The sequence below is a fragment of the Neopelma chrysocephalum genome, unplaced genomic scaffold (assembly GCF_003984885.1).
Source record: "Neopelma chrysocephalum unplaced genomic scaffold, ASM398488v2 Primary Assembly neopelma1_147, whole genome shotgun sequence".
Classification (NCBI taxonomy): Eukaryota; Metazoa; Chordata; class Aves; order Passeriformes; family Pipridae; genus Neopelma; species Neopelma chrysocephalum.
In genome coordinates this window covers 7396257-7422567 of record NW_020897809.1, presented here as the reverse complement: position 1 = coordinate 7422567, position 26311 = coordinate 7396257, and the positions used below count along the sequence as shown (strand labels likewise).

General features: G+C 46.0%; 1 protein-coding gene across 4 annotated transcripts; it reads left to right on the top strand.

Moving 5' to 3' along the window:
• On the top strand, positions 1-25977 carry SLC41A3 (solute carrier family 41 member 3). 4 transcript variants are annotated; one of them, XM_027700354.1, is made up of 11 exons: positions 1-134; positions 1967-2283; positions 12021-12128; positions 12967-13038; positions 13838-13982; positions 16073-16219; positions 18843-18987; positions 19683-19762; positions 21582-21716; positions 22510-22658; positions 25057-25977. In XM_027700354.1, exons 2-11 carry the CDS (start codon positions 1993-1995, stop codon positions 25240-25242), a joined length of 1458 nt encoding a protein of 485 aa, XP_027556155.1. In that variant the 5' UTR covers positions 1-134; positions 1967-1992; the 3' UTR covers positions 25243-25977. The 4 variants fall into 4 exon arrangements, with proteins under 4 accessions (XP_027556155.1, XP_027556156.1, XP_027556157.1 ...); XM_027700355.1 differs by lacking the exon at positions 1-134 and adding an exon at positions 862-946; XM_027700357.1 differs by lacking the exons at positions 1-134; positions 1967-2283 and adding exons at positions 6369-6479; positions 10746-10920.
• Positions 25978-26311: the final 334 nt, after the last annotated feature.

Here is a 26311-nt window from a genome sequence, read left to right as displayed (position 1 = left end):
ATTTACAAAAACCTTCAACCCCTTTTGGTGTGCCCTGCTTTGAGCCAGAGGCACCGTTTTATCTGTAAGAGCCCTTTAACGTAGCATGACATCTGAGAGACTCCAGCAGGATATAAGTTTGCTCTGGTGCTGAGGTATGATTTAATATCCTCAATTGTTCTGGAAATTTGAGCTGCATGATTCAGGAGACTTGCATGAGTACGGTTACTTCAGTGCTTAATGAGATTTATGTGCTTAAATGTGACAGATGCTGCAATTACAATTCTAACATGCTGGTTCAAAATGGAAGGGGAAGAAAAACTAAACCAAATCAACAGGAGTTTTGGTGGAGGCAGGCTTTTGCACAGGAAGCTTGCAACACGAGCTCTTGCAAATGCCAAAATAAGGAGGGGGAAAAAAAAAAAAAGAAAAACCAAACCCAACCCAAACAGAGGAAACGTCTTTCCGCAGCTCTTAATTGCAGCCTCCTGTTTGCGCTGCCCACGCTGACAGCTGTCACCCTTTCCCTACCATCCGCCACGGGCTCTGGGGGCGGCAGGAGGCCCGGAGGGGTGGGGAGCGGGGGGTGTTCGGGGCATCCCGAGCGCTGCCTTCCAGGGGGCTGTTTCCCCGAGCGGGACCCGTCCCAGCTGGGAGTCCTCCCTCCCCGCCTCGGGCTGTCCGCCCTGGTACAGACAGGGGGATGAGCGCGTCGCGGGGCTTGCGGCAGCCGCGGTGCGGGCTCGGCGCTGGGGCAGGACCGGCGGCTGCCACTCACGGCACCGCGCCGCCTCCGCGGGCGGGGGCCGGGCTCGAACCCGCGGCCGCCGCGCAGGGCGGGCGCCGAGCCGCGTCCGCCGCGCCCAGATGTGGCGGGCGCCTCCCGCGCTCGCATCGTCCCGGCTGCGCCCGCGGGCCTGCGGGCACAGCCCCGCCGCGGGCAGGGCACGGGCAGGGCACCGAGCCGGTAAGCGCCGCGGGGGAGCGGGGGCCGCGTTTCCTCCTCCCGCCAAGGGGGACTTTTGTCTTGTCCATCCCTCCGCCCTCCCCCTCCCCAGCCGTGGCTGGGGCCTCCCAGCAGTTTCCTCTGGTCGCCAGATGTTGGGCAAGGAGAGGATTGGTCCCTACCTGGGGTAGCGCAGGGGCTCAGAGCGCTGGGGGCCCATCCTGGAAATGAGAGCATCAGGGAACATCTGGCAGCAGGTGATGGGGAAAGATTCAGGGCACTGCCTGGGCCAGCAGTGGGACAGGCAGTATGAATGACAGTTTTATCAAGAAATGAGATGTGATGGCAGGAACAGGGCTAATGGTAACAATTTTTCATGTTTATTTTTTTCTTATAAGATGGTGTGGGGTCATTGCAGCTTCTCTATAGACAGATGAGTCATGTGGTGTATGCACGTCAAGTAAGGCACAAAAGGAAGGAGAAGTATCCAGATTAGAGAGAAGATCAAAGAATTACCTTGTTACTGAGGAGTGGTGGACATCTAGCTGTACTATGCTAGGTACTATGCATAGTACATACCTGGATGCCAGTCCTTTGTGTGACTGTAGGATGCTACAGTATAAAGATGTCAACTGCTCCCATTTCTTGGCTGGGGGTCAGAGCTTGAAAAGGGTTGAATTCTTCTGGGTTCATAAGTTCTCGTGACTCACAATGGTTCAAGAACTCCCAAGGGTTCAGGCCATGTGCAACGTCTTCTGAATTCTTCTACTTGTTCTCAGGGTAAGAGCCATGATGCACAGCAAGCACTCCAGGGTGAACACAGGCCTAGGATGAGATGCTGGTACAGAAAGGGAGATTGGTTGGATGCTATACAAAGTTGAAAGTACTAGTATTTGGGCCAGCAGAGTGTTTTGGGTTTGGGGAGTAGGTGGTTATTTGCCTTCAGTTTAGTGGAGTACACAAAATACCAAAGGATTTCCTGTCTCTCATGTGCCGGATACTTCTTTTTGTTATCTCATTGTTCCTCACTTTGTTTTTCAGAAAAACTGTGATTCAAGGAAGCCACCATGAAAGGTGAGGAAGTTCGGCAGAGGAGGAAAGAGGGCAGGACTAAGAATGGAGAGCGATCCAGGCACAAAGGAAGGAGCAAGGGCAAACACAGAGAGAGCCGACTTGGCGGCCAGGAGGCAGAGGATGTCTCTCTGCATGCACAGCAGAAGCTGTTGGCTGAGGAGAAAGTGGCCATGGCAAAGTCACAGGAAGAGTCAGCCATCTCAATTTGCCTGCAAGTGCTCCTGCCATACCTCCTAGCTGGGCTTGGCATGGTCTTGGCAGGCATGGTTTTGGATTATGTTCAGGTAAGGGAAAGAAACTCATCTGACATACCTGATACGGGATAGGTGGGGGACTTTTCTTTGAAGGCAGAGGATTTGCTCTGTGAATGACACAGTAAGGGAGGATTTGCAGCAGTTTCACATGCCACCATGTCCTTCAGTCAGCTACTAAGTAGTTCTGTGTGGCTCTCAGGAGACAGCATGTGGGACTTTTTTGGCCCCTTTTCTGCCCTGGAGAAAAAAGAAAATATGATGCTAAAGTGTACACAAAGAACATGAGGTATCTATGTAGGAATGTGCAGTCCTGTGCAAAGACCTCACCTTGGTCCTTGAAAGAGGGTGGGTGACCTGCAGCCCCAAGGGCTGTGGTGACACAGTGCTTTCCTGCAGTAGATAGAGCAGCATCACTCACAGATGTAGCTCTGGATAGTCCTGCATCTACTGCTTCATTGTGCAAGGCATCAGCCAGCCCAGCACTGCTAACACTTCATACAACCAGCCCAGCCCAGCCTGTGCACCACATCCTTGACTGAGGCCTCATACAGATGACTTGAATTCTTCCAGTTCAGGTTCTGATTCTATGATGGTCAGGATGAGACCTTCCCTCCTATGGTGCAGCAGTACAGAGCTTTAAGATAGTGGAGAGCACCTGATTTTAGGCAGTTTAAAGATGCAGTTAATTTCCAGATTATAAATTGCTGTGCCTTTGCACTCTGGGTGACTCTCACTACTGCATGCCTTTTTGTTAACCCTTGTTATTTGACTAACTAGCTGTGAGGTCAGACTATTCTGACCTATCGATACAGTGACACTGAAACCACTATGCTTGCATTGACAACTTTCACAAATCCGGAGCTGTGTTACTTTGTTGTTAACCCAGGGTTGATCTCCCTAAGCTAGAAGAGCTATAAAGGCTTAGGAGTGACACAGTATCCTTAACTGACCTTAGCATGTACTCAATACCCAGCAGAATGTCTCATCAGATCACAAAATGCCAAGGCAAAGCCAGAACCCAGTGACAAACTACTTCGTGTCTCCTTTGACATTATTCTGAGACTCTTGAGTGTTGAGCAGCCACTTCCAATTTTATATTTTAGACTGTTTAGACCTGCCCAGTCCTATGGATCTCTGACATTAAATGTATGTTGCTTCCTGTTGTGAGTTATTAAAGTGTGAAATAAGTTGCAGATGGGTTTATGACGTTGAAGGAGTGCTTTTCTTTCAATGTTTCTTCCCTGGGAGTTGTTTTTGGGTTTTTTAATTTTTTTTTCTAGGAAGAACTGGGCCACTAATACGAACAGAATGCGAGGCAAACCTCACACTCCTCTGAAACTGCAAAAGTCTGCTTTCTGTTTTTGCAAAGAAAGAGCTCATAAAGAGCTGTCATGTTAGTGCTTAGAGTCTGGGAAATCAACCCATGCCACATCTCATAGAAAGCACAGGCCTTTGGCCACTAGCACACAGGTTGTTTTTGCATGATCGTGGGCTACTTGAGCATGTCTCATCATGGACTTGCTGCTGCTGGAAACTGCCCTTCCTTCCTGAGCCAGTCCTGGCCTTTGCCCTGGCTGCTGCTGTTTCTGTAGAACAACAATGGATGCTGTGGGGCTCTGCATCTGCCTGCTCTCAGTCTCCCCACTTAACTTCTCTTCTTTGCCCTTTCCCAAAGCGGGGAAGAGAAGAGTCAGGAGTGACAGTACTCAAACAAATAGGACGTGCAGTCCCTGCAAAGTGTTGTCATCCCATGAGTCCACAGTGTTGGACTAGTGCTGCTTGTTGCTAACAGGCATGTTGTAAAAGCATTCACTTGTCTTCCTGTCTCTTCTTTGCAGGGATGATGACGTACATATGAAACTGTGTTCTTTGGCACTTGTCATCTTTCTGTTCCGTGTTTTGTACCGTGGCAGTGGATGGAGGCCCTAGATCAGGGTCAGGACTCACCAAAGTCTGCTTCTGCTTTGACTCCTCCAAGGCAATGCTACTTATTGGCTAGTTTGCAAGCATGGGGATACAGTGCATCTGTGTGCAGAGAAGGGCAGCAGTGTGCCTCCTCAGGCTTTGCCTTGAAGAGTGGTATGAAAATAAGGTGGTTGGTTTATAGTTTTTTTCTCCTGCTAACTATAATCTTTTTCCCACTGTTGAGCAACTCTCTCTTTCTTCCCAAACCTGATGCATCTCTTTGTGGACAAATATGGTATATCTCTTTGCCAGGAAAATATGAGGCATCTCTCTGCTGACAAATATGGTGCGGATCTTTATCAGAGGCTCCTTAAATGTATAATAAAATGACCCAGTGTGCACACGCGAGTCACCTGCACCAATTACCTTCTCTGCATACTGATTCATCGGTTGAGGGCTTTTTATGGTGCTTGCTTAGAAACAGGGAGAGCCAAAGCCTGATAAACTCATAAACCCTGCTAGTCTGACGCTTCAGTGTTGCTGCTCTGTTTTTTAATGGCATTTGAGTCATTCAGACTCACTAATATTTTCTTTACGTTATTGTTTCTGCCTGACATCAATCCAGTTGACTGATACAGCAGCGTGTGGGACTAGGTGTGCACATTATTAGACCTTGAAAACCTATGGTAGTTTTCCAAAAATTGTCTTTTATTTCCTTGAAGGAAGGTCCACAAGTCATTAATCTTTACATCTCTCTGCAGAGAGTGTTTGGGAAGAGGTTGATCCATCCTAAATTGTGTTTTTAAAACTTTTTGACCCTCTGATTCAATTAGTCTACCCAAATTAATTATTAGAAAGGATCCCCAACATAATATCCTGACTCCTTTCCCTACATGTGTGACTTCGAGCTGAAGCCTTTACTGAACAGGATAAACTTTTTTGGCAGTATGTGGCCATGGTGCAGCACTGGTTTTTTGACCCTGTGTCAGATGCTTTGTCATGGAATCTCTGGGATGAGATCCCCTCTCTCAAAGGCAGCAGCTTCCTGGGAGCATGCAGAAGCAGAGTGTTTCACTTTAGGACAGGAAGGGACACCAGATCAGAGAGTGTCCTTTCTCTCCCTTGCCTGTGGTGTAGTGAGATTATGGAGCTACCTTAAATAAGCTCTGGCTATGACTCTTATCTTGGCCTTTGCAAACTAGCAGAAAGTTGAAGTGATGACAGCAGATAAGGGTGTTCACTTTTGAAGCTTATTGGCTGGTTCTCTGAACTTTTTTTTTCCCCTGAGAGCCAGTCATTCAGAGGTACAGCTGGCACAGACCGATTGTTATATCCTGCAGAGACCACGGAGGGGACACGAGGGGCCGGGGTCCAGAAGTGCAGATCTTCTCTCACCAGCCGGCTCAGCCATGTCACTTGCCTGGGGATGAGACCTGTGTTATATCGTCGGCTGTGAGAAACGTGGCCCCGTGTTTTCCTTGACCTTTCTTCACCTTGAAGAAGCGCAAAATGGATCAGGGTTGTTGACTCCCCACCTCCTCGGCCTTGGGACAGTGAGAAAAGTTCAGTGGTGCTTACGGTGGGAGTGAAGGGACTGGGCCGGTTCAAGCAGGCTTACATATTAAACCGTCATATCAAACGCAAGCCACGGTCTGACAAGAAATGTAACCCGAGGAGAAAGGACACCAGTGCGTTTGAGCACGCTGAGGGATTCTTGCATGACCTGTCACTCTTTCAGTGCCGTAGCCTGAGCAGGTCTTACTGGTTTTTGCCGAAGTGGTGGGAGCTGAATGGGGTGTGGGCTCGTTTCTATTCATCCTCAGACGTCTCTACAGTCTTCTCTTCTCTTTTTTAATTTCCCCCTGGATATAAATCAGAGAAATTGTGTCCATCAAGTTTTCTGCCACCTGAGCTCAACCCAGCTGAATCAATTTTGGAGGATACCCTTGCTGCAATCCTCTGGATGTGCTCCTAAGAGAAGAAGAAGCTAAACCAATTTGGCATCGTTGCTGTAGTTTGAGGAAAAACATTTCTTCTGACTTCAGAGAGAGCTACAAGAAGGATCTGTATGATGTCCTGATCTCCCTCCATTTTCCCTGCTGAGCATGGGGTAACAGTGTGTGACCATGGTGGTCACTCAGTTACAATTGGAACTGTGCTTCCATGGCAAGAAGCTGAGAGGTTTCACCTGCAAGTTGACCAGATCAGCTAGTGGATTTCTCCCAGAGACTTCATTCTCCATTGCCTCCCAGATTTTCGTGCCATTCCTTCTGGCTGGTTTGGGAATGGTAGCTGCTGGCCTCTTGATGGATGTTGTTCAAGTAGGTGCATGTGGTTAGGAAACCTGTAGTGAGAGGGGGGGCTAAGACACTGACCTTGAGTATTTGTGCTTTTTTGTTTTTAATTTGTGTGGTCCTAGCAGCCAGTCAGCAGGATGGCTGTAGGCTTTTTCCTGAGCTAGAAAGACACTATTCATATTCTTTAGATCAGTAGCTGGGCTCCTTGTAAAGTGGGATAGCAGCTTTCAGACAGGCTGTGTAACACTGCCCTTGGTGCATTAGACTGGGTGCTCCCTCTTCTGTATTGAGCTAAAACACTTTGGTGGTGACTGCTATGAAGCAACTGGATCAGACTGCAGCACATTCCCCTGTTGCATGATATTATTTTTTTCCTTCAAAAATTGCTGATAAGGAGATCTAGGTCAGGGTTGTTATTAGCTACCTGTCTTAGAAGAAAGAAAGCCCGTGCTTTCAGATCTTTGCAAACAACCTAGTGTAATCTTTGGTCTAGAAGGCATTTAGATACTGTTATGAGAGGCTTGCCAGCATAAAACAATTAGCATTGCCTACCAACTGAGTGCTTCTCAGGCAGATTCTGAGGTGGGTATAAATTTGGAATAACTTCCATTGACTTCCAGGGAGTGCTGCTGCATTTACAACATTGTGCCCACTACCAGAATCTATCCCATCGGTCTTTCCTTTGTACCAGTGGCACAAATAGAAATGTAAAATTTGATCTAGTTTGGGTGTCTCATGCCAGTGGATTTACAAATCTAAAGGCTGGCAGAGTTTCCCAAGGATATATCCTGCAGTCTGAGCTCACTGGAGTACATTGGATTCTCTGGCATTAATACCACAAGAGAAGCTAAATATGGATACTTGAATGTTTGGAAAGACAATACCTTGCTGTTTTTTTCTTGCATTAGAAGAAACAAAGAAGACAGAGAAGTTGAATTAAAGGGAGTATGAGGAATATCAAAGAAGGGTTAACTGAAGTGGCACACACTGTTGCTGTGCTGTTTGTCATCTCCACCTTGTGCCGTGCTTAGGCACAGACCTGTCCTGCAGCATTACAGAAGTTCTCAAAGTACCCAAGATGTTATGTTAGTAGTTAGCAGTTATCTCAGAGAAGGATAAAGACATAGTACTTGCCTTGGAGTGAAGAAATGGAACACACTTGCTAAGAACTGGTCTCTGTTCAAAAATGTAACTGTATCCAAACTGATGGAAAACACATGTTTACCATGTTGCATGTGTCCTTTAAATACCAGTGTGCAGCCTAGTTTGTGTATTTGTTCATTAGACTCTTTGAAATGGAGTCACACATAAAGTGCAACCATAGGAACTGTATTTGTTGGTGAAGGTCTTTCCAACTGTATTGAAAAAGAAGCCATCAATCCATAGGTTCAGTTCCCAGAGGAGGCAGCCCAGTGCATTGAGAGTCACGGTTGGCATAGGAGAGATGTTAGTGAGGTGAACTGCCACAATGTCAACAACCATGTATCAACAACATCTAAAAACAAAACCAGTAGCTGGGAAAATCCAGAGATCTTAGCCTTTAAAGGTTTGGAATATTCTTCTGTGCTTCTTTGTCTCTGAACTGTTTATTTTCAACTTTTCTTGCTGCAAGTGTCAGAGCTAGAAACTCACTGTCCTGTCCAACTAAAACTTGAGTCTAAGTTTGTTTGCTTGAGGTACTGTAAGACTTATATTGCCAATCATGAGGCCTCACACCACTCAAACTACAGGTTTTTCTGGTCCAGGAGTCTGTGATTTGCCCATTTTTTCAGTGGTTGGTCTGGCTGAGGAATGCTTTATCCTATTTGCATTCACTGCAAAATGTTCTTAGGAAACTCTGTGTTTGCCTTTGACAGGGAGAAATATGAGCAAGCTCAAGGATTGTATCAAGAGCGTATGTGTGAGTTTAATGCAGCTGCCCTTGTTTTATTACATACAAAATATCTTGAAATAATTTGGTTCTGTGCTGGGAGTCGAGCTGACACTCTCTTTTTCTGGGCTGATGTTGCTGTAAAGAGGACAACAAAGTGGAAATTGCTACTCTGAGTCCTATCAAACTTGCCAGGATTTTAGCAGTTTCTGATCCATCCTGGGATGAAACCAAGAACTGTTCATGTTACTGTTTACAAGAAAAATCAGCAAGAGAGATTTTTCTAACCCAGTTGACTCTAAGGCTCAAACCTGAGTCTCTCATATTGTAATAAAAAGATACCCAAAGAAGTAGCTGTTTGCCATTTTCTCTTCCTGGGTGTGCAGATGATGCAGCCTCTCTGCAGGACCGATAGCATGGCACTGGTCTTTTCTTGTTGGATGTTTCTGCATCTGCTCCAGTGATCCTTGGCCAGCTGGTTGATCCAGATTCTGGGCTGGTTGGCATTGCTGGAGACCTTGCAGGGCCCTGCCAGTGTTTGGCCCACTCTTTTACAGTAAGGTGAAGAATCAAATTGAAGCTGCATGATCAGATTTCAAACCAGAGAATTCAGGAGGAAAGCTTCCCTTTTTTTCTCCCCTTCCATGCCACTGCAGTGGGACACAGTCCACATAAAAGTCACAGACATAAGATATCCCTGTCCTTTGTTGATAAAAGCCCATGAGATGATGGGCGTTGTAAAGGATTTCGTAATGGCTTCCTTTTTTTACTCCAGGATATTTTGATATTTCTGTTGACTTGTTCAGAGCAATGAAAAACCTCTGAGACTTCTGAGCTGCTGCCATGGGAGATGGATGTTCTGGAGAGGTAACGGGACATGGCTGGGACAGTGAGGACAATGTGAGGATCTGCAGCAGGGCTGGACTGCAGTTGGGGAGGCTGGCTCAGTACATCACAGCCTCCCTTCCTCTTAGGGATCCCCTGGTCAGATCCAGCTGCCGTGGGGACCAGCTGCAGTGGAACACGGGGTTAACCAAGTTTCTTCAGAGCTCAGTTTTAGGGCTGAAGCTCCGTTATGGAGATGTGAAGTTGGAAAGAGTCTCTTTCTGGCTCTGTGTCCCTGTGTGGGTTTGCAATGCTGCATGGAATGTTTCTGTTCCTTTTAGGACAGTTTTCATCTCCAAGGACAGAGACAATTCCTAGACTTAGTTCAGCTGTCTTTATTCAAGTAATTCCTTGCCTGCATAGCTCTAACCTGCCCCACTCACCCACTCCTCCAGCTGACACTCCTGCAAGTCGATGGCACAGGCATCATCTGTTTATTCTGTATTTCTGCAGTTGCTAACATGATGGAGTCCTGGATACTGTGGTAGAAATCATTATGAATCTGTCCTTAGGCTGTTGGTGAGTCACTAATGAGGCTCAAATAGAGGCAATTAAGTCAGCTTTTTTTATCGGTATGGTTGTGTGATTATTAATCGTTCAGAGCCTTTAAGTTTAATGATACATAAGGGAGAGTCCCAAAAAATCATACCTCATATGCTGAAACTTCTGTTATGATGGTTTTAAACCTGCAAAATTCATCATGAACAAAAGTATTGGAGCTTACCTAAATATACCAAAATCATATTTCCCAAAGGTGACATGCACAGGAAATACAAAGAGTTGAGGGGTTTTGTTACTTCTTATTTATATGTCTTTTTATATGCAAAATATGCAAGGTCTAAAGTATAAATGTCTTCACATCTCTGTATTTTCAATGGGTGGGGGTTTTAACATTGTGACTATGAAGTCTGTTTTTTCTCCTCTTTCTTTTGAAGGATTCAAAGATTGTTTGGATCTTTATTCTTAATCAAAAAGAGGAGAGACGGGGATATTAATCTTTAAAAGAGATGTCCACCCCTAGCTTTCCTCAGGTATTTAGGTTCCATGTTAAGAATTTAAACAAAATTATAGTGTGTCAAATAAGATGATTATTTTTGTGTTGTTGATTATTTACTCAACAGTAATTAACTTACCTTTAACATTTTGAAACATGCCCGTTTCCCAGCCACTACTACCAGGAAATATGCCTTTTTTACATTGATAATAATGTTTTGCCTCTTATCTGCACGTCTGAGGGGTGTCCTGCACCGCGTGCTCAGGACTGGCTCAGCCCCACTTTTCATGCCAGCTTCCTGAGAAGGAAGCTGTGAGGTCTTCCCAGCAGACAGCCACACCATTGGCTTATCACAGCTTCCCATGGCACAGCCAAAGCAAAACACCAAGCTGTTACACCCTGCACGTATTTCCTAACAGGCAGACAGCTGAATGTGTCAACATTTATTGAGTCTGTCCAACCTCCTAGACTTTCAGGTTTATAGAGTCACAATGGACGTGAAACAGGTGGGCAGGGATATGTTGTTTGTTTTGTTCTCTAGTGCCAAATTTCGGGACCATCACGGGATACTAGAGAGTGACAAGATGAAATTAATGAACACATTGATCCTTCACATGACACGTAGCTAAACTATGGAAATTGTTGCCATGGGGCGGCACATGGGTTGGAGGGGGGAGATTGGATGAGCACCTGAAAGAGCAATCCTTTCATCACTGGTAAATGTGCAGAAAAGCCCCACCAGCTCTGTACCCTGTGACAGACAGTCATAGGCTGGAAAACACACCGGAGAATTATCCCATTTACTTGTCATATTTGTAGATATGTTTTACACACCTGAATTTGACTACTGGTAGAGCTAAGGATGGGTTAGATGAACCTTTGACCTGACTCACAGCAGTCAGTCTTTTTTTCTTGTGTTCTGCTCTTAGATGGTTGTTGGTTTTACTTTACACTGAGCTGCCCCATTTTGTGAATTCATCCTGATGTAAACCTCTCTGGCTACAGTGGGACTTTGCCAACATCCTTGAATGCACAGAGGGGGGAATGAATTATGTTCCAAGGCACTGTATGGTCCATAAATTAGGGAAGACATGTCAGTCAACAAAGTTTCTTAAGGTTTCAGATCATCTCTAGTGTTGCAGCTGATCCAACAGCTTTGTATAGTTCAGCTTCAGAGAAGCAACAACAGTCAAGATACTGGCTCAGCTGTTCGGCTTATGAGATATCTTAATTCAAAATCCTTTTTTCCAGCTGTGCTGGGAACATACTTGGTAACAGGAAGATTTAGGAACTGCTTGTGGAGAAGAGATGCACAGATCTCCTTCCCTTCCACCACCAGTCTTAGATGCTTAGTCTGAAGTTTGGTGAGAGAAGACAGACACAACTTTTTGTTGTTAGATCATTTTCAGATCTTTGTGTTTATTCTTATGAGTCTGTTTAGCAAGAGATGTTCATGTATCCAGTGTCAGTGCAAAGGATGGAGAACATGCTGTATTTCATTTGGCTTGTGAACCCTAATTATTTTTCATGTTATTCTTGGCTAATTCAAAAGGCACATTTTAATTTGTGGCTTTCCAAAATCTTCTGTTACCCTCAGGAAGAAAGACCTTTAAGACCTTTCCCTGTTAGGATAGTGGTTTATTGTGTATGAGATGAGAAAGAACACTGCAAGCTGAAAATTCCTTCCTTCACTCCCAAAATGCAACAACAAAGTGCACCAGGGCAGCATCTGCCCCCGTGTGCAGATACCTGTGGAGCAACAGCATTGGACTGGTCAGCATCATAAACTGAAGTTGTTGCCTTTGTTTTCTTCCAGCACTGGGATGTGTTTCGGACAATTACGGAAGTGTTTATCCTGGTTCCTGCCTTGGTTGGCCTGAAGGGTAATCTTGAGATGACACTGGCATCCAGGCTCTCTACTGCTGTGAGTGTTAACAAGGTGGTGGCTGCGTGTGTATGGGGAGGGGGGTGATTAGCAGGAGACATCAGGAGATTCTTCATTTATATAATCACAATATATATGAGATATGCCCTTTTCTGCTAAGTGGAAACTAGTGGTGTGTGAGTGTTAAAATAATGTGTTTGCCCTCATTTTGTAACTGGAACAGAGAATTTCCATCTGTGCTTTGAAGGTGAATTAATCCCTGGGTGGCCAGTTGCTGATATTTGGGGCCCTATGACACATGAAGGAGACAAAGACAGGGCTCCACAGCTGTCAGCTTCAGTATTGGATTGTTTTTCTGTGGGTATTGATTCTTGAGAGGCCAGGGCTTCCCAGCTATCCCAACTCGGGGGAGGCAAACTGAGGCTTCTTGGAACGTGCAGCAGCTTTCGCTACTCTATTTGATCTCTTGTATCTCCCTAAGCTGTTTTGTTTACTTCGGGCTGTTTATGTTACATGTCTCAGGAGAATTTGGAGCTTAACAGAGCAATTTAGGGGGAACAAAGAAGGAAAATTGGTTTAATTTGTTTAGTTTTTTCTCTGTGTGGGGTGTGGTGGATATGCCCACTCCACCTTTAGCTGGGTGCCCTGCAATACCTCTGCACCTCCAGTGTGAGCCTCTGATGCCCCTGGGACACTGGGCTAGAGCATGATGGAGAAGTGTCAAGAAGCAAGTGCAGGGAAGGCTGGGGGATGATGGTCTGCAGTTGCCTCTCTCTGACTTTAACAGCCTCTTTTCCACAGGGACCAGGTGAAACTGCCTTCAGCAGCCACCTGTGCCACAGAAACAGGCTTTCAGGGTCTCTCTCTTGACTCCTAGGCTAACACCGGACAGATGGATGATGCCCAGAAGCAATGGAAAATGGCCACCTGCAATTTAGCCCTTATCCAGGTGAGTCACTTCAGCTGGGAGATGAAAAAGTCCCTCTTCTCTTGCTATGCTGCAGACCAACAGCATCTCTTCCCAGCAGTGCTGAACCCAGAGCTGGTGATTTGGGGTGGGTATTCTCAACAGAGCCAAGCAGAGCCAGGGCTTTACTTCCAATAAAGCTCTGTGTGACCCCAGAGCTTGTAGTTTAGCTGCAAAATACATCTAGACATTCGTTGTCTTTGTGGGCAAACTGAAATAATAAAAAACCTCCTTTTGCAGGGGGAGCTACATCACAATCCCTGTTTCACAACAGCCCCCAGATAAAGCCTGTCATTTACTGACAGCGTTTAGGAATCAGCCTTGGGCAGGAGGGGAGAGGTGGGAGAAATGTACCTCTTGTAGCTCCTTCTGCTTGTTAAAATCCAGCAACCAGCCTAGAGTTTTCACATGGCAAGACCACAAGACTTGCAACATGTGTCTGTGTGCCTTCCCTTATCTCCTTCCTCAGCTTTCAGGAGTGCTACCTTGATGGGGAGCCCATTTTTGTGTTGACCAGGGCTCCTTTGCTGATGAACTCAGTGTCCTTTGCCGAAATGTTATCTGGCCTTTGCAGGCCTTCAGAGTTTTTCTCCAAACTTTGTCAGGTTTTCTTTTGAATCTAGTGGAGCCTCACAGGGATGCTGCTTTAAATACATAAGCAATCAGCATCTGTGCCAGGCTTTGCCCTCTGAGCTATGTGACAGCACTGCAGTCGTGTGGAGCCAGGGCTGCCTGGAAACAGAAGTGGATGATTGCTCACCAGCTGTCTTTTGATCCCCAGGTCCAGGCCACTGTGGTGGGACTGCTGGCTGCTGTTGCTGCTGTGATCCTGGGGGCCATCTCTAAGGGCTCTGTGGAGCTGAGCCAGGCTGCTGTGCTGTGTGCCAGCAGCGTGACCACGGCCTTCATAGCTGCACTGTCACTTGGTGGGTCTTTTTGGTTCCTCAGATCAAACATGCAGCAGTCAGGTGTGGAATAAACTGCCTCTTCTGCTGGGGAGACCCAGCTGACATCCCTCTGGTCTGGCAGAGGGAGGAGGGATGCAGGGAGCATTAGTCCTATGTGTGCTGCTTTCATCCCCTCTGCATCCTGCCTACGCTTCTCTTCTCCCATGATCTGTTGTTCCCTGGGCTCTTGACATCCACAGCAGCAATCAAAATGTCCTTCACCTGACACACCAAAAATGCCCCATGCTGTGCATGGAAGTACATAAACATGCACATACTTACTCCATGTCTCTTGGGTGACACGAGCCATCTACACTGGCCCTTTCTCTAGAGGAAGGTGAACTAATATCATGCATAAAGCAGGAAATGGAGAGTCTGTCAGCAGACGACTCCAGACCATGCTCAAGATGGACTTGGGTCACCCAATACCCTGGGCAGGGTTGTGGCCAGCCCTATGGCTTGCCTGTTGTGAGCTCAGAGCTGGGCACTCCTCCCCCCTGGCTCTTCCCCTTCAAGGGAAGTGTGATGGGCTGGATGGTAGGATCTGTTCTGAGTGGCCTGAAGATCATCAGTTTGTAGGTCTGCCATATGAGGGCAGCATGATACCCTGAATAGAGTCAGCTGGCAGAGTCAAATAAAGTAAGTTTTCTAAATGAAAGGAACAAGTTAGAACAAGTGCATATCCTGAAGCTGGAGTCAAAGGGTGATTGTAGATGCCTTTCATGAAAAGCATGGCATGAGGCAGTTGTTAAAAACAGCTTTCATTACTCTTCCCTACAATCTCCCTGCTTGGTGTGACACAGACAGGCTTTGTTGCTGTACTGTCACAGGCTTGCTGCTGGCATTAGTTTCTTCCCTGGACATGGTCACAGACAGCCTGTGTGTGGGTGTGCACGACGGGAAGCTGCTATTTTTATGGCCAGGGAGGGAAACAGCATGAACTGTGCTGTGGCGAGGGGAGTGTGGGTGTCTAGGACGACTCTTGTGGAAATGCCATGTTGTGTGAGGATGTGTTTCTATATAGGGGATTTTGTATCAAGGCAGGTGCACATGTGGCATTTCTTATGGGAGAGCTGATAATCCTCTGTATGGTCATCTTTGGTGGGGCTCTGTAGACAAGTACAGAGGAGTTGCGAGCTGGAGGGAACCACCATCTCTTGAGCTTTCTTTGCTGTGTACTGTCAACCATGGAAGGACTTTGAAAAGATGTCATTTGTCTTGTCTCAAGGCTGCCCTTGCTAGTCACACAGCAGTGGAGGCTGGCCAGGCAGGGTTTATTCCAGTTAGCTTATCTGCAGGCCTGTGAGAGATCTGACGGCTGAGAGATTCCCACATGTTCATCAGGGTTTGGGGTTTGTGCTCCTTAACTCACCTTGGCAAGCAAAACTTCCCTCCTCTCCAAGAATGCTGAAAAGCAGCTGAATTTTCCAGGTGCAGCTCAAAGGACAAGGGAAGAGAGCTGATGTGGGCCATCTCCATAATGCTCAGAGCATCAACATCCACACAGTGCAAATTAAAGCAGTCCCAAAGACCCTGGGGCATGAGGGGTCAGTTTGATGGATGGACTGACATGCTAATGCAGGCTACTGTAAAGAAGCTCGTTGCTCCTTGGTGATTCAAACTTTGAGAAATTTTGGTCTAATATGGAAAATATCTTTGTGCTGTGGAATCCAGAGCAGGGGATGGCACTAGGGCTGCATGCCTGCTGTGTGCTTATCTCTGAGTGTGCTTCGTGCTTGGTCCTCCTTCAAGGCAGCCGAGATTAGGCTGCTCAGGAGGGAAGCTTCTACATTTGGGCTGCCTGCTGGTATCTTCTTTGATCCCTGGAATTTGTCTGTGTGCCTCTGGGCCTTTGGAGCAGTTCATAAGGGCAGTCATGCCCTTCGGGTTGGTGAAAGCAAGAGGGCAAATTCCTGAGGATGTCCAATCTCCAGCTGCGTGGTGCTGCTATGAGTAATCTGCTTCTCACTTTTCTTAGATCCCCATGTCCCTCTGGGAGCCAGAACAGCAGCTCTGGGGTGAAACGCAGCAGGATACATTCTCTGATGCTTGCTCTGTGTCTTCTCTAGGTCTGGTGATGATTGGCGTGATCATCGGAGCAAGGAAAGTTGGGATCAATCCAGACAATGTTGCCACACCCATAGCAGCAAGCCTTGGAGACTTGATAACCCTTTCCCTGCTGGCGGGAATCAGCAGTACACTCTTCAAATACATAGGTACAGTGTTTAGCAGGGAATTGTAGCTTAGCAAGGAAGGGACAAATCCTTGTGAAATTACTGCAGGGTGCTTCCCTGTTTCTGGTATGGTTCAGAATGGAGGCTGTTGTGCCACTGGGGTAGAAAGGTGACCAAAGAGGCTTTTTCCAGAGTTTCTATTAGTAACAAACTGGAAGGCAGAGCTCTAAGAAACACAACTGGGATCTGTCAAAGAAATGACCAACAGATATTGTGTAGCTTTGGAACAGAAGGTTGGCATATGTGACACTGACTCTGTTCCTGGATCTGTCACTAGCCAAGCATAACTATTTTCTGTGTGTGGGTAACAGCAGGTCCTTCCTTGCAAAGCAATTTCAGGGTTTTAGCATTTGTAAAATATTCTTGTACCTTCTTACATGGGGAGTCACGGATGAACAAGACATCAAATTGGAAGAAGGCAGATTGCAGTGTTTCATGTTTGCAGGACTCTAAGAAGGACTTATGGCTATGGTGTTAAGCTGTGCTGCTGATTGGCAAAGACTTGGGTATCTGTTGATTCTGAAAAGCCCAAAACATCTTGCTACTTGGTGATATATGCCTGACTGTTGCTTTTAAAGTGTTGGGCTATTTACCATGAGCCTAACCTAGAACAGAAATGGGAAAATAAAAAGATCAGCAAACTCAAAACCATTTGACACTCAAACTGTTGCTTCAGACTGAGCAGAAGCAGCGAGGCAGCTGTTCTCAGTTTGCATAACTGGTTCCATATGTAAACGCAAGTGAGGGAGTGAAGGAGCACACACTGAAGGGAGAGGCCTATGAATTGCTTCTGTCCAATTCTCCTTGAGCTTCAGAGTGCAGTTTTTTAAACAGGCTTTTTCCATGATGCCATTGCACCTTCCTCTGTAAAGCTAGGTTGTCTTTCAGTCAATCCACCTCAGATAATATCTCCTAGGGAGCACAGGGCAGAAGAACATAATAACCTCCATGGCTGTGACCAAAGGGAATTTGTGGAGTTTTCAGAGTAGTTTAAATACCCTCTTGAGAATGAAAATACCCAGCATATGAACACCAAGTCATTGGGAGCATGAAGTGAAGCAGGTAGGAGGAAGGCACTACTGATAGTGGCTGAATAAATTAATTTCCCTCCCCACTGTGTAGGAAGGTATGGTCATGCTGTGAAAACTTCTGGGTCCTACCAAACTGTATCCTTCAAAAATACTGATGAGACTGTAAGTTTGGAGTACTATGTGCCATCTGATGCAGCACTGTTCCCTTTTGCAAAATACCCTTTTGCCAGTGAAGATTTTAATTTTTTTTAAAAATTGACTCTGATCCTTCTCAGTCCTGCATAATGGAGGTACAAACTGTGCCAGAGGGTTTCAGCTTGTTTATGGGCTGTGAGGGAATGTGGCAGAACTGGAATGTGGAGACTGAAGGCCATTCATCCCACCAGGAGTCTCTCTGTGGGCTTTGATAAGGTTTGATAGAGTCCAGTACTCTGTGTCTGCATTATTTAAAAAGGAATTAATTGCTCGAAATAACAAGGGGTGTGGGTAGGAGACCCAGAATAGCAGCTAAGTTTGTCATACAGCCCATCTGTCCGGAATGACTCCAGGGGGTAAAGTCCACTGACACAACAGTGTTTACAGCTGTTTACACCCCAGAAGTGGTGGCATTTCAGCGCCAGCTAAAGCCACTCATGAAGAGTGCACCTCCTTGTGTAAGAGCCCTTGATTCATGGAAGATGTCATCACATCAGTGCTGTCTCATCCAGGTAGCCCAAGGCCCTGGCAAAGACATTTTAAAAAATGAACACTTTGAGTTTGCTTTATCTCCCAGATTACCTGCAAAGTCGGCATTACATCCCGCTGCCTTTGGCCCCGACACAGAGACCAGATGGAGAGCTCTGTTGATGAAGCATTTTTGTATCGAAAGGGTTGGCATCAGCCCCATTGCTTGAAGGTGTTTCTCATGCTTCTGAGTCATATTTATTTTCTTTTAGTGCTGCACATTTGCTTATTTTTTGATTCCTTTGCTTCTAAAAATCACTTCAATTTTATGCCTCTGCTGAATGGAAAAAGCACCTAATGGAAACACATGTAAGCTAGCACAAAAGAAACCCCAGATCTTAACTGGCTTGTACGTGCAAGAGAACATTTGTTCCTATAGAGCAGACCAGCTGTTCAGAAATTCTACTAGCTTGCCACCTAAAGTACCTCTTACATCTTGTTTTAGGTGAAGGTGTGAGGTGTCTGCCCTAAGTGTGATACAGCTTCCACACAGGAGTTTCCCCCTTGCCCTGCTGTTTGATCTGTACCCCAGAGCCAGAAGTTTTGTAACTTTTTATCTTTCTTAGTTGGAGATGGAATTGGAGACTTGTTCATCTTCAAATATAACTTGCTTTGAATCCTGTTGATTTTCAAACAGCATTCTCTAGCAGTGAATTTCAGGGATTTAGTATGGATTTCTGTGGTGGAATGAGGTGGTTTTGGGGGGAACATCATGGTTCATGTGATTTTTCTGCTAACATAACTCGGTTGGAGCAAGAGTCCCGCTGCCTTTCTTCCCATCTTTGTGCAATTTGATTTTGGCAACCTGTGAAGCTATGGGCGTTTAATTCAAGATTTCTTTTCCTTGCCAGATGTGAAATACCTTTCTCCTCTGATCTGTGCTGTCTTCATTGTTATGATCCCTCTCTGGGTTGCCATTGCCAAGCAAAGCCCTTCTCTTGCTGAAGTCCTGAAATCTGGATGGCAACCGGTTATTGTTGCAATGAGCATCAGCAGGTAAACCAAGGAGCAGCTCCCAAGCCCACACGTGTATTCACACTGCAGAGAGACCCTGTGCTCACTTAGGTGGCCATCAAAAGTGAAACTGGAAGAGAGAGAAGAAGGGTATTTGTCCAGAGCTTCTGAGCCATTGGTGGCCCTCCAACAGGCTGTGAGATAGCAGATAAGGAGCCTCCAAATCACTGGAAAAAGCAAATCATTTTAAGTCTCACACATCCAGGCACCATGTGGGTGCAAGACAGGAAACAGAAAACAGAGATGATGACCATCACAAATTGTCAGGCTTCAACTTCATTTTTATCTAGCTGTAAAAAGAAAAGACTGGTTCATGTAGAGCCGGGTAGTTAATTCCTCCTGTGCTGCATGTTTCAGATCCAACTGAGATCTGGGAGAGAATTTTTAAAACCTTCTGAAGCTGGTATAGAAGTGTGAAAAAGCTTTGGGGGAGGGTGATAAAGCTTCCCTAACTACTACCAGTTTTGCTTATGAGTGTACCAGGAGGTCTCTGTGAACTCATTATGCCATTAACAAAAACTGTAAGGTTATCTGTTGGTGGAGACTGAGCTGTAAAAGGAGTACCTGGGTGAATTCCCCAGCCCTGGCAATGGGGAAGATGCAGTAACCCATCTCAGTGTGCTACTTTCACAGCATGGGAATTGATCCACACTCATTGCCTGTCCTTTTTTTAACAGCATTGGTGGGCTCATCCTGGACAAAACTGTAACTGACCCAAACTTCGAAGGCATGGCAGTTTTCACACCTGTGATTAATGGTAGGTTGGACATGGGGGGATTCTTTGCTTTTATTTATACCTCCTCCTCCTCCCCAAGGGTTGTGGTATCCACTGTTGCCCCTACACAGAGGTCAGAGTTCAAAGTCCCTCCTCCCATCATGAGTGGAAGCAAAGCTACTTGTCCCTGTTACATCCCTGCTTACTCATGTCTTGAAGCGTCTCTGGAGCAAAACAGCAGGTAGGGCTGGAAAATACTGGCAGAGCTGTGGGAAAGGTTAACAGCATCTGATAGTTGTCTCTGAGAGCTACGTTGACACTGTTCATAACATCAAACCTATTAGGATGTCACAATAAATCCATTTTCCCTTGTCAGTCTCCCTCCACTTGGTAATTTGAGCTGTGAAATCATGCCCTATACAGGTTGTTGAAAAAGATCAATCTGTTGAGATTAGATATGTGTATGTATATAAAAGATTATATATATGGATTTCATCTAGAGTGATTTTTATATATATATCTCAACAGCTTTTGTGTGTATATTTATATTTATTGGAATCCTCACAATACTTTTATACACACACATATCATTACAAACTGCTGGGGATCCTGGTATCACTGAGGATTCACTGGTTTATTTTTCTGCTGTTATAATGTTCCTGTAGGACAGGCCCATTCCAAGGGAAACCCATGTTCCGAGGGTAGTCTTGGCCTCATGCCACTCTCAAATCATGGTGTCCTCTTGCAGTGTCAGAGGGTGTCACCCAGCTGTCACCTTACTGGATCTGCGTAAAGACAGCCACCTTGCTGACAAACCCTTTCCAGCAAGGTTACCCAAAGAATCTGATTGGGAAAGTATGTCAACAGCAATTTAGTTGAACAATGATTGACCCAGGCGTTGCCCTGTGGGGGCAGGTGACGTGTTTGGCAGAGCCGGTGGCAGAGTTGTGCAGTGCTCTCTGTCTTTGCACAAGTAGCTCTTCACTTCGCCTGTGCAGGGGAGTCCTGCAAAGCATGGCAGTGCAGGGTTCAGAAAGTTTCCATCTTCAGCTATGGCGACATAGTCTTAGTATTTGCCTTTTGATTCCCATCTGGAAAACCTCATATTTAATGATGGAAACTTTCTTCTTCAAGGAAGGGAAAACATCAGAAGCCTGCAGCATCTGGCTCACTTTTATCTTTTCTGCGGCATTTCTACCCTGAAAATACTCAGGGTGATGGAGGTTTACTCTGTAGATCATTATTCCTCTATTTTCTACTGGAAAATGTATCTGCTTTTTCATGTTTTCTAGAATTAATCAGTCTGGAAGGAATTAATTTCCTTTTAATTAGCTAGCATATTTGGGCTCTAATTCATTCTCATGATTTCTTCTCATTTGACAAAGTCAGATGCCTTAATACAGACATATAATCACTCTCTGTGATGTTTGTTGTCTTTTAAACGATAATGGTTCTCTGGATGAGTAAATCCAAGAAGTGGCCATGAGCAGCATCTGCCACTGCCTGCACTGCTTTCCTCAGGTGTTTTTAACTGGCTGTGTCAAACCAGGTGCAATTACATCATCTCCAGAGGCCACTTGGCATTTACACCCAGTGCTGGGGAGCAAGGGAAAAGATTGTCAATACAGCAGTCAGAAGGAGACGATCACTGGAACCTTCCTGATTTTTAGGAGCTGTTCCTGCAAAGTGAATAGCACAGCATCACCTTGATGTGTGGGATCAGGTTTCCTCTTTTTCTCACTGCTGCTCTCTGTGAGCTTGTAAGTGAGTGCAGATCGACTCATCTTGGGCTAGGTTTTAGACTGATGTTTCCCGCTGTGCTGAAGGTGTTTTACAGGTTTTCTGTGTTTTGCCCTCATAGGTGTTGGAGGGAATCTTGTTGCCATCCAGGCCAGCCGAATTTCTACATTCCTGCATTTCTGGAGCATGCCTGGAGTTTTGCCGTACAAGATGAGGCAGAATTGGCCCAACCCATGCACCACATTCTTCTCATCAGGTAGACCCTGAACCCTAGGTGTCCATGTCTCAAGGCCTGTCACCACAGATAGCTCCTTTACCAAGCCTGGTTGGAAAAGGTCTAGGTGGGTTTCAAAGGCAGAACTTCCCCCTTACAGGGAAAATACTCAGATCAGAGAAGAAGCATCTTTGCAGTGGGCAGCGTGAAAAAAAGGCTTGTTCACTGCTCACTGGCATGGAAAGAAAGTAGCCTTCAGGGAGCACTAAAGAAAGTAATTGAAAAAGAATCTTAGATTCGATCTAATAGAAAGTCATTTTAACCATGGCCAACCTGGAGCCATAACCTGTGGATAGAGGGGTGAATAGACCATAATCTTGCTGAAAATCAGCAATTTCTCCATCTTCAGCATTGGATATACCTAAGCATCAGCAAAATTCGATTTGGGTCTGTTGTCTTCATAGATTGCAGATTCCTCTTGATTTTCTCTGCTGGGTTAGGAGTTAGTGCTAGATCAGACTATAATCTGGGAAAATGTGTTGCAGCAAGACAGAGCAGAAGTTGTGGGAGGCAGAGAGCAGCTGAGAGGAGTGTCTGCGAGAATCAGAGTGGATCAGCATGGAGCTCACAGTCCCTGACACATAGTTTCAGTGCTAGACAAAGCTGCTGGGCTGATCCTGCAGATGCTCCTGATTGCAGTGTGATCTAGAAAAGGCATTAGCAATGTTGCTGGTGGGAGGGGACAGCCCCAAGTCTATGCAATAAATATGGGTCCTGTCCTCCCCCTACCCTTTGCAGCTGCTCTTACCCCTCTTTCTGTCTCTGTCCTCTGCAGAGGTGAATTCCAAATCAGCCCGGGTCCTGTTCCTCCTGGTTATCCCAGGTCACCTTGTGTTCCTCTACACCATCCATCTGCTACAAGGAGGCCACACATCTCTGTCCTTCACCTTTGTGATGTTCTATCTGACTGCTGCTTTGCTGCAGGTAAACCCCAAACTCTCGACAAAAAGGAACCTCTCAAATGGCAAGAAAAAAAGCCTTCTCCAGGTTGAACAGGAGTCACAGTAAAACATCCAACAGCAGCCACCCTTTTCTGTCATTTCAGGCGTGCTTCTACCAAGCATTGTGTACCTTCTGTGGGTCCAGTAATATTTCACCCAAGTTGTGAGGGTCTAGTTTCCCATATGAGCATGACTGCACTTTAGGGTGAGTGAGGGATCAAATGTGAGATGAGGAACAAGTTCTCATCCTCCACTGAGCTGCAGTAAGTGTGCAGAGACACATTTAGCAAGGAAGTACCTTGTTTTAAAATGTTCACTCCTTGAGTCCCTAAGCTCCAAGTATCTCTAGACTGCTACTTGTCATTCCAGGAAGGGGCAAGTGAGAAGCAGTGAACTCCAGCCAGCAGGTTTCCCCACTCATTTTGGAAACCAGTGTCACATATTATGGTGAAGACCTAGAGAATCCATCGGGGCAGGGCCATGTAGGTCAAAAGTGAAGGGAAAACTCAGGCCTGAGCAGTTAATCTTTGAAAATAAAAGTTCTGGATAGGCAATGGGCAGTTCATTCAATTTGTTGTGCCTGTTCTCTTTTGCTGTTTTTCCTGCCTATAAACTTTGTCATCTCACCCAGAAATGCATGTGGCTTTTGCCTGAACTCACAGAGGCTCTAACTTCACTTGCCCTTTTAAATCAGTGATTCATTAATTTGCAGGGTGAGGTGGCTGACTCTCACTTTGCCTTACAAGCAGCGACGTGTCTTCGGGTGAATTCCTTCTGTGTGCAAACAATCAGTTTCTCTCGACCTTTGCACAACCCTAAGCCCAGCAGCACAGCCACAGTTGTAAAGGAAAATATTTATTCTTCTCTTTATGCATCGAGGTAACTCCTCAACTAAAGCCAAGCATGAAAATACACAGAATAAATGACAGCGTAAAGAGCAGCATCCCAGCAACACCACTGACCCCGAAAGATTCCCATGGAGGCCAGTGGAGGAGAATGCATTCAGCCCGATTCTTTTTCCCCCTCCGTTATACTTTGTAAAGAAAGACAGAAAGAAAGATGAGGGGGGAAGTTTAGGTCAGCTGGAGGAAGCCCAAAGAGAAAGATCAGAAGCCTAGAAGACATGACCTCAGAGGAATAGTTGAATGGACAGGGGTTAGCTAGTCCAAAGAAGAGAGGCTTGAGAAAAATATGGTTAATATCCTTTAAACTACCAAATTTTTTAGGGAGGGACAGAATAACATTTACTATGTGGTCACTAGGGAGGGAATATGAAATCATGGATTTCAAATGGAAAAAGGCAGATTTATGTTAGACCTTGGGAAAAACAGAAACAGAAAAAAAAAGCCATGGGACCGATTGCTTAGAGTGTGGCATCTCCAGCTCTGAGGGTTGTTTAGCAGAGGTTAAGCAAATTTTCCGTCAGGTGCATTTGATCCTGAATTGAGGCAAAGGAAGGGTCTGTGTAAAACTCTTGAGTTTCCAGCCAGCTTTAGTTTCTGTGATTCTGTTATTTAATTTGCTTCCCCCACCTCTCCTCCTCCCTTTCCCTCAACCAATTTTCACCTTTAGAAATGCCACCTCCGGCTTTGGTTCCTGATGTGCTGTGGTCTCCCATGGAGGGACCACAGATGTGGAGAGCAAACTCTCTCTCTCCCTTCTTAATTCAATTAACGAGACAGTCTTTAATCTTTAACCGAAGCATTTTTCTTCCATCTGTTTATCAGAATTGGGAATGAAATAGGAATTAAAAGAAATCACAACAAAGATTTTTAAACTGTTGAGGTGAAAAAAAAAGAGAAATTATTTTATTCTTTTAACATGTCAGTGCTGCTTGGGATAACTTTGATGTAAAAACTGCCTCAAACTCCAGTAGCCCACTGAGACTTTTAGGAAAAACAAAGTACATGTGATCTGAATTTCTAATGGAAAAAAGAAGTTATCCTTTGGGGTTGCCTGCATATTCAGAGCAGCCCTGTATCTGGTGGAATGAATGGGAGCAGTCCAATTCAAGGCATGGGAAGTAGGAACTGTACCTTTGGGAGAAGCTTTTAGTGTGGCCAGACTTGTATTTTGAGCAGGAGATGCTGGTGAGCAGTTCAAGTGGGGTTCTCCACACTTGTGGCTGGCAGCACAGGGCAGTGGCATCAAGGGTGGTGCCAGACAATGCAATGCCAAAGGGTAGGAACCAGATACATCCATCCCAGTGCAGCTGCATCCTGCAGGGAAACAACGTTTCTCTGGGGATGGTGAGAGCTCTCAGTGATCCCTGTTAGCTCTGGTACCTTGACCATGACCATGTCACTTTGGCTGTGAGCTGAAGGAGATTGGATGTTGCCTTCTTACTGCCTCACAGCAGGGCCTTTCTTACCTCTACCCAGGTGGGAATCCTGCTCTACGTGGCTGACCTAATTGTACGTCTGATGTGGAGGAAGGCTCTGGATCCGGATAATTTCTCCATCCCCTACCTCACTGCCCTGGGGGATCTCCTGGGCACTGGATTCCTGGCCATCTGTTTCCGCCTGGTTTGGCTCATCCACGGTGCAGACATGAACCTGGGGAACTGAGAGACCATGCGCAGATCTGCATCCCTCGTGCGATACGGTGCTTTCCTCTGGGACAACGGGGTACTTGGCGATGACTGCTGGGTCACCCGGCTGGATTGGGCCTCCCCTGCCACCCTGACACCTCCCCTCCCCATCGTGCCTTACAGCTGGGCTCCCCCATCCCGAGGAATCAGCACCCACAGACTTGCACCCTGGCAAGTGAGTGAGCCGGTTTTAAGAAGCGCCCGCTACTCACGCCTGCACCCGGCAAACAAGGGGCTAAGGAGCGTTTCGGCCATTGGTAATGAATGAGCATTTTGGTCGGTGGTTTCAGTCCACCTACACGGCCCTGAGGCTGCTCCAAAGCCTGCCAAGGTCACTGCACCTGATCCTCCAAGTGGATGTTGCAGCCCCTTCATTGGTAACTCTGACTTTCCCTCAAGGGAAATTCTTTATTCACCCCCCTTTCCTCCTGCTGAATCCCTGGAGGAGGAGAGCAACTAGATCTTTAAACTTGTCTCCCCTCCATCGCTCAGACAGACGCTCAGGATCTGAGGCAGTGAGTTGCTGGCTCACGCCCAGCAGGAGGTTATCTAGGGATACCACCTACCTGCCCTGGCAGCATCGCTGGTGTCTGACCGACAAGCTGGTTTGATTGCATTTTGGGGGTAGGAAGGTTTGTTTTTACGGTTTATGAAATACCTGGTAGTTAAAATGTTTATAGAAACACACACATAAATAAAGTGGGTAAAAAAAGAAATGCTGTGGATTTGGGGGTTGTTTTTTTCTTGCTATGGCTCTGCCTGTTTCTAGTTCTAACTTGTCAGGTAGAACTTCTTGCTTCTTTCTCATCCATTCAGGTTGGACAATGCAATTTTAATAGGGCTTCTGGAAAATCAGTGTTTCCTAACCAAGAGAAGCCTTTTGCTGCCCACGTTTCAGGTTAGAATTAAAGCCCATTCCCTCTCCCACAGCTGCCATCCACTCATTAAAAACTGCTCTGGGATGAGTCTTGAATCTGCTTGTGTGTGTAAGGCTTGTGTTGGGCTGGGTGACAATTGGGCATGAGGATGTGGCCAGTGACTCCTTC